The sequence below is a fragment of the Perissodus microlepis genome, chromosome 19 (assembly GCF_051167445.1).
Source record: "Perissodus microlepis isolate ML-2025 ecotype Zambia chromosome 19, ASM5116744v1, whole genome shotgun sequence".
In the NCBI taxonomy this organism is placed as follows: Eukaryota; Metazoa; Chordata; class Actinopteri; order Cichliformes; family Cichlidae; genus Perissodus; species Perissodus microlepis.
In genome coordinates, this window is record NC_140479.1 from 5,661,820 (window position 1) to 5,674,128 (window position 12,309).

Consider the following 12,309-nt stretch of genomic DNA (forward strand, 5'->3'; position numbering starts at 1 on the left):
AGCGACATGAAAAACATGGCCTGAATCGAAGCAATCGAACAATCGAAGCCTTAATGGATCTATTTGTCACATTAGCGTGTTGACATCTTTGTGATGTAGCTGTGGCTGCTGCCTCTGACAGTGTGACAAACTTTGCTTAATATTTTGACAAAGTGAGGCATCAAGTTTTATGCAGTATGAGTGTACTTCGCTTATCTAAGTTAAAGTATTTTTTGTACAGTAATGGTGCTGTAGAGAAGCTCTAAAAATATTGTATTAAAGTATTCTCACAAACATTACAGTTGTTACATATTAATAACCCCAAAGCTATGTAGAATCTGAAAAAGCAGTGGCACCAAATGACTGAGTTGTTCTCTCAGTTATGCTGTAACAGTATTCAATCAGGGCCTTTTTCCAGGAAGCAGGTTCATCAAACTCTGAGTCTAGCCATAAACCGAGTTCCCTTTAAAAAAAAAAGGGAGATCAGAGTGAGTTCAATAGACTGAGTATGATCATCTTGAGTTAACTACATGCATGCGTAGAGAAAAAAACTCCTCGTCAGTGGAGCTGTAATAACACGAGTTATAATTATGGGTAAATTGTACCAGTGCTGAATATGAACATGTGCCAGAAAGGCCCAGAATATTGATTTAAGAAAATAAAAATAAAAAAGGGGAAAGTTTAGTTCACTCTGTCATCATTAGACACAGAAAAAAAAAGTTGCATACAAATATTTACATTTTTCATGCTCTCCATGGTCACCATTTATCTTAGATAACGTGAGTTTTCATTAGCTAAAGCTGCAATCTTAATTTGACATCACAGTTTGTGTTTCCATCGAATTATTCAGCTGCAAGTTAACAGAGGAAAAATGTAGGTGACAGAAGCTGAAGATAAAAACATTGACTGACACATCAGACATGTAACAGTTTATGCCCACTTCATTTTTTTTTTAAATGAAATTCAATCAGCATTTAATATACTGATGTGCTGTAACAGTCTGATTTTTAATGTTAGAGGATTTAATTATTTCTTCCATTACTGGATAAAAATGCTTAATGAGATTTACAGAAAAACTATGCTTTGTTTCCCAGTTTAACCTTTTTTTAATCTGATCTAATATCAGCCTTTACTGATAGCTGATAGCTGTCATACAGTCAGTAGTAACTGTTTCACATTTAACTAAAAAAATGCAGCTTTCCAAGTTTTGTAAGACACGTCTAAGCTTTTATAGCGCTGTACATCAGCCAGATTTGACATATTTCATTATAGCTTTGGCGAGATGACCTATTTCAACCCATAAGAAACCAAGGTCACACAGGTGTTCTTGTTAAAGTTTCGACACTGACTCTCCCATAGTTTTCCTGACAGTAAAAATTGGTCTGGGCTCTTACGGGTTAAAATCAGGAATACAGACAAAATAAGCCCGACTTGATTCACCTGAATGGGAAGAGCTGGGAAATTACCTCACCTGAAATGGATCTGGTCCTGATCTGGTCTGAATCTATGATCTTTATCCATTTTGGATCTGCACTGGATAGTTTCATTTTTCCTGTACGCCATCCTATGTTAACCCCACAGATGGTTGTGCAGGAAAATCTCAGTTGATCAGCAGTTTCTCAAACCAGCCTGCCTGGTACAAACAACCATGCCACATTCAGAGTTACTTAAGTCATATTTCTTCCCCATACTGACACTCGTGACCTGCTGCCAGGTGATTGTCTGACTATATAGTTATGTTAACAAGCAGTTGAACAAGTGTACCTGATAATAAAGTGGGTGAATATTTACTGCCAATAAAGAAAATGCATTTTCATGTCTGTCAGTTTTGGATGCTATATTAAAAGTTTTTGAGAGTCATAGTTCATTAAAAGTCAAAAGCAATGGTTTGTGTGTATAAAACACAACACTAATTTACTTAAAATTTATTTACAGTTAATATAAGTTCAAGCTAATGTAAACAGGGTTGGTTTGAGCAGAAAACAGTTTAGCATTTAATACTCTGATTCTTTTAATTTCTGACATTTCAACATGAAATTAAACATAATGTTAAAAAGGAATGGACTATTAAAGATATGGCTTCTTGTTCTAGACATGCATGTAAGTGCGTATAGTTTGACCTTTTAAAAGACAATCTCCTTGGTAACAAAGCTCCACCTCGCAGGTGGTGGTTTGACTGGCATACTCCAACTTCAGACCAGCTAGTGCACTGTGGTGTATTTCAGTACAGTACAGCTCATTAGAGGCCACAGAGAGGATGCAGCCTTTGCCTGCTGTGCCACAGAGCACACAGGGGCATACTGGGTTCAGCAGTTTAGCCCGCCTGGTGATAAGGGGGGTGGGAGAGGCCGTTTGTAGGGAAGGGAGATTCGCTGCTGCAGGCGTTGGTGGAGTTGGCTCGTGCTGCAGACTAAAATTCACTCTGGGCTCCGTCTCCGGCTGCTCCCACAGCGCGGCACGCCACAGCATGTCAGCATCATCAGAGTGGGAGAGATTGCAGTACAAATCTAACAGGGGATTTAAAATTCATTGTGTGCTTTCTTGACACCGTGTCCCCGTTTCACCTAAAAATAAACCATTTATACACATTTATTGGTCTAAAACCTGGATGTTTCTGCATGTGAGAAGAGATTTGCATTCTTTCCTTCATGTTTCCACTTAAACTGAGCTTTAAATGGTGCTTCTCCCACGAACCTAAAACGTCTGGATCGAGACAATTTTCTTTGCACGTGGCTGATTGTGGTTATCAAGGTGAACCAGCTGGCCGGTGCTTATTCGTCTCAGTATCATCCACTGACTGAAGCAGTAAGAAAAAAAAGAGGAAAAAGAAAACACAGGAAAGCAGAACTATTAAAAAATAATGGTCACTGTGTTGTTTTATGGTAGAGTGGCTGTGTTGACTGCTTTGCTTTGTCAGCACCTGTAAGTGCTTCACAAAGTGCTGTTACCTCAGCCTCAGGCGAGACAACATTTCAGGCTGACGGCTGATCACAATGAGTGACGAGTACTGTGGCAGGAACACAAGTGCCTCAGGCACTAAGTTTAATCCTTCAGTTTTTTTAAACCAATAGTTTGATTTAGCTTGACCAGGAACAGTTACCTTTACTCAAAGTGGTTTTGTGCTGTGGAAATTACAGTCCGGTCTGTTGAGAAGAACGGAAGTCTTTTTAAATGGTGACCTTTTTTTAAGGAATACAATATTTGAGAATGTGGAAAACATTTAATTGAATTGTTCTCCATTGTGTTTAAAAATGCATAGATTTCATTTCATTTGTTGGAAATCTATCTGTGGCAGGGTGTGGCTTGGGGCTCAGCTGCAGGGGAGGCTGAGACACACCGGAGCTCCATCAGCCAATTACGTCTCCCCTATAAAGAAATGTACCGGGACCTGAGTTGGGGTTGTGTGTGTGGCTGGCAGCTGAAAAGCTGCGACCGTGTATTAAAGGCACGAACAGCCAAATAAAATGGGTCAAAACGTGCGAACTGTGTGGTCGGGTTCGTCACTCTGTCTCACTATCCAAGTTAGTTAATTGTAATCCATCTTTGGGTGAGAACAACTTGTCACACACAAGTTTTTTACAACTTGGAAAGCTCAAGGAACCTTACTAAGCACTGATATATTACAACAAATTGTGCAATAGCTACACTATATGTAAAAAAACCAGGACCACACTGTTGAATCTTTGAATTTGGGTGTTTTCAGTCCCGAACACACGCGTGTATAAAATCACAGCACCTAACCATGCAGTCTGCTTTTACAAACATTTGTGTCCACTTGATTCAACCACAGTGCGGTAACTGAATGCCATCTTTGTAACAAGTCTGCTTGTATTCCACGATCAGCTGGAAGTGGCATTACTGCAAGGTGAAGACCCACAGCAGCTCAGTCATGAAGTGGCAGACCACGTAAATTTACAGAGCAGGGTTGGCGAGTGCTGAGGCTGGGAAACGTTTGCCAACACTCTGCTGACTGATTATGGTATTTCCATCAGCACAAAAACGGTGTGCTGGGAACTTCACGGCATTTCAATGGCCACATAACACTCATTTAACAATCGGACTTCCATTTTGGCTAAATGTCCAAATTATTGCTTGGATTTAGGGTTCTTTTGCCAAGGTTTTCATTACGCAGCAATATTGTTAACATTTGTTGAATTTATCCTCTAAGTCATAAAAATGATTGGGCCTGTTTAATTCCACTCAATTCTTAGCAACAAACATGATTTGCTGCAATTTGCTTCAACCTGCGCCATACTTGGAGGTAGAGTTAATCTTTAAAACCGTCTGTGACCTCTTGCCAAACTCTGTTGTGACCTCTACATCTCACCTCTTACAGGACATCTTTTTTCACCTGCACTTCCAGGTATTACAAAATGAGAAAGAATGATGTGCTTTTGCACTGCATGTATATAAGTCATGTGTCCTACATGTGCTGTTTATAAAGGTGTATGTCATGCAATGCAGTTTGCTGTGTGTAGTATTTTCAACCAAAATCTAATCTCAGACTCTACTTTGTTTGGTGCGTGCACTAGTTCCGCTCCTGTGTTATTTTTAGCCGAATGCCTTTTTCTTTTTTTCAAGTCTGATAAATCACACGGTTGCTGCATTCTTGTGAAACATAGGCAGACGCAGCACTATTAACCGTGAAAAAGACCGCTTATTTTCTTGTCCTGCAGTTTCCTTTCATGCTCTCTGTGAGGGCCTTTTGTCCTTTTTTTGCCACAATGTACAGTGGAAGCCTGTGGGCTGTCAGTATGTATTTACGTGAATGCCAGCAAGACAAATTCTTCCATTTTGCTTCATGATGAAAGTGTTTGTATGAAAAAGAGCACATTGGCTCATTTTCTCTGCCAGCGGCTCGCTGTTTTTCTGTTAATGCATTGTGCTGCTCTGTAATGCATGCGCATTTTACTGTGAACTATTCAGCCATTATAGGCAGCACAGAAAAACAGTCTTAAGAATGATATGAAAATGATAAGAATTACATGACAAAGGAAAGGCGCTACAGTCAAATCATTCTTTGTCACGGTTTCTAACATAAATTCATATACAAGATTTAAGTGTTAGAAATAGTTCAGGTTTCACAACAAATCACGTGTCATGATGGATTTCCCTGTTTAAGAGAGTTAGATGTGGACTATTAATTTGCTGTCTTATGTTAATTTTTTAATACTATTACAATCATGAGTGAAAAGGATGCTTAGTTAATGTAAGCCTCGATCGCAGCGCCTAGTGGTCAGCTTCATAGTAAATTAAAACTACTTGAAAAGCATAGGCAGCAAGATTTTTATTAGTAATGATCTAATTTATGTTGTTAGCAGCTTGTTAGCCAACGTAAACATTGCTTTTCTTTGGACATTTTGCTGCTTTTTCATGCATTTTCAGTCTAGTCCTTGTACCTTTTTTAGAAGAATGTTTAATATCATCATCATCATTATTATTGTGATCTATGAGCCATTCAAGTATAAAAAGGCACCCAACTCAAGGATGATCCAGTGTTGTCTAAACATTAAATTTGCTGAATTAATTACTTGCAGCCTCTATCAAAAACATTTTATATGTTCCAGTTTCTTCAGCTGAATCTACAAAAATGCCAAAGATAACACATCTTGAAAGGCTTTGTCCCCAAGGTGATTTCTTATAAGTTAGAAACTCAGCATTGTGTGCAGTGTGTCCCTAAAAATTCTGAGGAAGAAGGTTTTTAGTGTTATAATGCATTAGTAGTGCTACATTAATGTGGGTCAGCATTGAGGGCCTCTGTCATGTTTCGGCTGTGTACAGGCAGGAGAAGGACCCAAATGCAAAACTCACGACAACGAAATTAAACTCAAAAAGCTGCTTTATTGCAGAATGGCATGGAAAACTAAACTGGGACATGGATGACTAACACACAGGGAAACACAGCCATGAGGGAGACTACAACACTGACAAAGAGAAACACAGGGCTCAAATACACAGAGGGATAACGAGGGAACAAGACACAGAAGGAGAGCACAGCTGGGAGTAATCAGGCTGGACGAGACAAGGGAAGCAAAGCTAGAAACACTGACATGAGACACGGACCTTCAAAGTAAAACAGGAAACACACTGACTGAACTCTAGACATGTAAACTTAACAGCAACTGGGGAGACAGAACATAGGAACCTGAAACATGGTACAAAAACGTCACAGTAGACACAACATGGAACACAGGGAAGCCATATTACAAAGCCAAAGAACTAAACCTATGATAACCATAACTGAGACCTAGGGAAACAAGAAACAGTACAACAAAGGACTCAAAACATAAACCATAATATAAAAACACAAGATCTCTTCAAAATAAAATAGGAAACATAATGAGACGCAGACATGACAACCAGAACTTGACAACGTAAGACACAGACATGAAACACATGAAGAGCAGGGGAGCCTTAACATGGGTTGGAAACACAAGGGGGAACTAATAAGCAAATGAACATAGGAGACCTAATGAGCTTAAACATTCTATAAACATCAAAATGAACTAAAACTCAAAACACTGGGTCATAAGACCCAGGATCGTGACAGCCTCTGCTCTCTCCCTTGCTTGTTGAATTTATTTGGGTTAGTGTGTTTTTTTTTTTTTGGCTGATATCCTGTCTCACTTGTGCAATGATGTCAGTAGAGAGACCAACTAGGAGTCTCAGAATATTGTGTTTTTATTATTATCTCATATTATTAATAGGTACATTTAGCATCCACTGAGTAACATTTACATTTTTTAATCAGTCACCACCTTGACTAAAAATTGGCAGTTATGCGCCAAATCAGCTCGAGCTGCATCGTGTCCTACACAGTAATTTGTCTCATTGTTTTCCCAAACTGGTTGCCTTACTTTCATTTTGACAGTACATTTATGTTCATAAGTTCCCAGCTTTACCTCTGACAGCTGTTACTGCTCAGCATCACTGCATGTTACTTTAACCCCCTCCCCCAGCCAGCATCCACCTGTAGGCTCTGGGGCTGTATTTATTCATCACTTCCCAATTGCTCCATGTGTCGTATTTGTTGTACTCCGCTGCAACCATTTCAACACATCTATGCACAGAATGTTGTTTACACAGCAATATCTATTTACATGTACACAAGTGAGCACAGCTGTGTTCTTGTGAATGAAACATAGGAATAATATTATTATTAATAATAATGATGAGTAATAATTATTTGCAATTTAACAGTGTCATTGTAACAGTCCAAAGTTTGAGGAAAGAAAAAACTACACTCTCTTTTAAAAAACAACCCCAAAGATAACAAATTAAGCCTTTCGAGATGGGATGTGAATTTGGTAAATGGACAGGTAAAGCACTTTTTTCTGTTGAGGATGTGACAAGTTGTTCATATAGCATCATTCAGACATGAACTTATACTCTGGTGGATGCAGGGAGGAACTCTGTACCTTTTTCTGTATCTTGCCCACGGATACTTCAACATACAAACTGGAGAAGCCAGGGATTGATTCACCGACCTTCCGATCGGTAGCCGACCCAGTCTTCCGCCTGAGCCGCAGGATGTTTCGTGGGTTTACATGTATTTTTGTGTAAATATGAAATTAGAATCTTCAAATGTATTAGCTGTAGTTGTTAAAAGGTAATAGGTAACATTACAGCGTAGGAAGTATACAGGTAATATTAAAGCGCACTGATGTAGAATGTGAGGTAGAAAAGATAGGAACACACTGCAGGGACTATGACGAACAAGTGAAATTGATCAACAGCCAACAAAATACAGTATAATATACAGTGAGTTACACAATCAATGCTAGTGTACATATGCTGCAGCAATTTCCCTGAAGAAAATATACTTTAAAATATTCATTTTAGCTAAAAAGTAAGGCTCATTTTCTGTGGTTGTGCAACACCAACTTTAAAAATGTGTAGAAAAAGAAAAGAAGCCTTAGAAACTGAAGCCGTACAGTAAGTTTTACAATAGCTGCAGCAGCAGTTTTGCTCGAGGGAAGCTGAGTGATTGGGTTTCGGCGCTCAGAATAAATTGGATGTCCTGTTGATATTCCTCCCGTATTGACATCAGCACAGAATTGTCTCAGGCTTTTCTACACCGCTGCACAAAGAAGTGAGCGCCTGAGTTTCTCTCAGTTCTAACAGAGAATGAAAGGAGGATTTTCACGTCGCTGGAGGCCTGAGGGTTAAAAGCCATTTCAAAGTCTGCCTTTTATTCGTAATGGTTTCTTCAAAGGGCCGGGTCGATCACGACGTGTGACTACTGTAAGTGATGTGCCCCTGTTGTGTGACCCTTTTCTCTTTGAAATATTTTATTTTATTTTTAGAGCAATAGAGCAGGAAGCACCTGACCTCCAAAACTGTGTTTGCTCTCACTGAGAAAGGTGAGAGCAATGACCTCTGCTGACATGGCTGTATTTTTAGGTAGACTTACAAACTTTTATATGAATCTGTTTTTAGTTAATAATTACATTTTCCAAAGAAACTGCAGCTATTACTATCTTTATTTATTGGAATATTTCTTATGACCATGTTTTTAAAAAATGACAAAGACACACAAACACGAGGGCTCAGAGGGCTCAAGAAGTGTTCATTCATCTTAATCCTTGTTTTTCTAGTTTTTTCCATGAGATGAAAGAATCACATGGAAGTCAGAGACAGGACGAAAGGCTTCAGTTTAAAAGACCAAAAGAGGAAATCTAACAATACTGATTGGGAAACATGGGATGGACGATTAACATGATTTGATCCAGATGTGTGAGATGCATCTTCAGCATTTCTGTGTTTGTTTGGTTATGGACGGCTCTTCTCTACCCTTTTTCTTCTTTTGAAATGGAACAATTTACAATGACAGTTCAATTCTGCCATTTAAACACTGATTTTCACGACTCTCAGGGTGTACGGATCTCTGAGTGTTGCATGCGGTCGACCGCAGATGATGGTGTGAAAATATACCAAATTACTGGGAATTTTCCTAGGAATAATGTCTGGTTGACTGGTACATACAGACAGCAGGTTCCCTAAGCCTTTGCTTTTTCACAAGACTATAATGTGCAAAATTTTCAGTGATTCCTGTGTGGTCAGGGCACACCGGATGGCTGTGGGTTTTGCGCTGTGTTTACATGAATTAGTGAAATGGAGACAAAATGCCATCTTTTTGTTTACATGAAGACAAATAATGTATTTTACTAGGAAGGGTTTTGCTGCTGTGCTAGAAGTGTAAGTGAGGCTCCCCACAGGTTGAAGTTGTCAAACAGGTGCTTAAATGCTACCATGATCTTTTCATAATCCTAAGTAGCTTCAGTTTTAATTAAGAGTACAATTGGCATGAAGAAAGTGTCAGTGGTTTGAAAAATATTGGAATTATGACTGTAGTAGGTGAAAGTCCTGTTACTTAATCCATGGCTCTGACCTCCTAAAGCAAACTGTGCTGCTTTGCAATGAAAGCACGATGATTCAGTAGACAACATTTTGTGAAAATCTGATGAACTGCTGTGAGCCTTGAGCAGGGAAACTGCATGGGCAGTGGTAACATACAGCTGCCTGGGGTCTGATTGTGTTTGTGTAGCTCATAAAGTATCAGCTAACATAGATGACAAGACCGGTTAAAGTGTAATGACTGTGATTTTGGCAATAATTGACTTCTCATTTTTTCAGGATGGACCAAATTTGCACGGCTCACACGTGCACTCACCAACAACCGCAACACCCTACAGCAACTGGCGCCTATTGGCAAACATGAAGTCAGCCATAAACAGTCCAGACTGGCTGAGGTGAGCACATATGTTATATGAAGAACATTTTTGCAGTTTTTTTTTGCAGGTACTTATCCTAGGTCCGATGAAAAAGTTACTCAGTGCCACCTATTAAAAAAAAAGACCCAAACCAGTTTTGGCACATCGCCCCTTCAAGGTAATCATCTCGTAGATTTGGGTTTTGCGTAATGGATCATCACTGGTGATAAGAACCAGACCACAGATTATGACCCAAAGATGTACAAGTGCAACAGGACTTCATGGAGTGATCTAAATTTGTGTTTGAGACATTGTAACTGGCCAAGAAGGGGACATGTGCTCATCTATTTATTACTTTGTTATTTTCAGGATGTCCTGATGTAGGAGACAGACATATGTCTATGTCTTTATAATATTGGGCTTAAGACTTTCCTGTTTGGCAAAGCTTGTAGCTAGGGCTGGATCAGGTGACACTGAACCTACCCTTAGTTATGCTGCAATAAAGTTAGGCTGTTGGTGGCTATTAATTATGAGCTATTATTAATCTCTGGCTCTCTTCCACAGTATGTCTTTTATCCTGTCTTCCTTCCCTCACCCCAATCGGTCGCGGCAGATCGTTGCCCCCCGAGCCTGCTTCTGTCGGAGGTTTCTTCCTGTTAAAAGGGAGTTTTTCCTTCCCACTGTTGCCAAAGTGCTTGCTCATAGGGCAGGGGTGGGCAATCTCAGTCCACGAGGGCCGGTGTCCCTGCAGGTTTTAGATGTGTCCTCGAACCAACACAGCTGATTTAAATGGCTAAATTAGCTCCTCAACATGTCCTGAAGTTCTCCAGAGGCCTGGTAACGAACTAATCATGTGATTCAGGTGTGTTGACCCAAGGTGAGATCTAAAACCTGCAGGGACACCGGCCCTCGTGGACTGAGATTGCCCACCCTTGTCAAAGGGGGTTGCCTGATTTTTGAGGGTGCTCTGTATTATTGTAGTATCTTTACAATATTAAGCACCTTGAGGCAACTGTTGTTATGATTTGATTATTAGCTTGCTCAACTTTGAGGTTTAAAAAGCTTTTTTCCCCACCTAAATTGTACTTATGCCGTGTGTGCACAAGGTTTCACTAGATACAAATAGTTTTTTATCTGGCTGAAGTTGGTAACACAAGCTGAACTGCTCACACAGATAGAAAATTTGCTGGTTACCTAGTAATAGCAGCTAGCTGGCTAATCCTAGCTTGATAAAAAAAAAGAAATTGTATTATTGTAAATTTAAGTGCGTTTTCTGTTTGCCTGCTAACCTTTAAGCAGTGCAAAACCTTCTATTAATTGTTCCATTTAAGCAGCAGCTTAGTTCTTCAACTTAAACTGAAAATCATTCCCAATTCTTCATTCTGCAGACAACATAGTCGCTAACTGTAGCTACCCTGTCACACCAGAAGGAGTCTTCTGTATAAACACACACACTGTAAATTTGCCACCCTTGAAATATTTCTGCACCAAAAAAATCCCCGTATAAAAGATTTATAGCCTCCTTCTGACCATATTCCCAAAGCTCACTAAAAGAGAACATCAACTTTTACAGTCAAAAACATGCATACGCAGTCACAGGCTTCACCTTTTCCTAAACACGCACACCACCCTCCCCTTAACTGCTGTTGTTGGAAGTAACACATTCCCTGCTGCTCCTCTGAACTGTGGGGACCATTCAGGACAGGTGGAGAGACAGAATAGGGTGGTGCGAGCACTCCAAATGATTGTGCTATAAAGTTAGAAAATGGATTGCAGGGTGGAAAGAAGATGGTTCATTTTCCCAGTGTTCATCAACCTGTTTTATTCATGAATGTTTGAGGAAGGTGTGATGCCTTTAATCAGAGTTTGTTTGTGTTTAGCGCATGATGCAAGAAGTTGTGAGGGTTTCTGGGAAGGTGTTACCGACTCAGGTGTCCTAAAGGTGAAACAGAGGTGAACTGAGAAAGGTGGAGAAAAAGAACTACAAAGAGAGGGAAGAGAGAGGAGTGGAAGTAGCAACTTAAGAGGGAAAGAATGGCATGAGAGAAGGAGATGTGGGAGAATGTAAGAGCAGTAATGTTTAGGAGAGAAGTAGGAAGGAAGGACTGGAAAAAGAAATAAGTTAGACCTGGTATAACAAGCTAATGCACTCTCTTAGCCGTTTTCCTGGCCTGGTGCTGGATGGGTTGCAGGGTAATGTGTTGAGGGTGCTCAGCAGACACTGCAGGTGAGCCATCTGCTCTGCAGTCTGAAAGGCACAGCTGGCGTCTGTCAAGGATGCTGTTGAGTGTCTCACGTGTAAGCAGGGATGTGTGCGAGTGTTTTTTTTTTCTTCTCCTCACAATGCTTCTGTGGGTTAATTGGCAGCCTCATTTCTGAGCTGTGGTGCAGCTCTTGACCAGTTTGACTGACAGCTTTGATGAAGAGAATTAGAAGTGACTGAGCTCTGATGTTATGAAGCTTGCTGTTAAACCTCAGCTCTGTCAATCCATCGTTTTATTTAGCATCAAACCGAATCCCAGTGTGAGGACAGTTTGGGCTAACTGAGGCCACGCTGTCCCAACTGTTTTGTCAGGAGAAAATGATGATGACATGCAGTATCAGTAGTTTAGGGTTA

At 40.1% G+C, this 12,309-nt stretch overlaps 1 protein-coding gene across 1 annotated transcript in view; it reads left to right on the forward strand.

The window, feature by feature from the left end:
• Positions 1-12,309, forward strand: part of kcnh5b (potassium voltage-gated channel, subfamily H (eag-related), member 5b) — a 186,179-nt gene that overhangs the window by 27,335 nt on the left and 146,535 nt on the right. Inside the window, exon 5 of the mRNA XM_084915478.1 lies at positions 9,616-9,731. Within this exon, the coding sequence (XP_084771604.1) occupies positions 9,616-9,731 (116 nt within the window). The remainder of the gene's footprint in view (positions 1-9,615; positions 9,732-12,309) is intronic.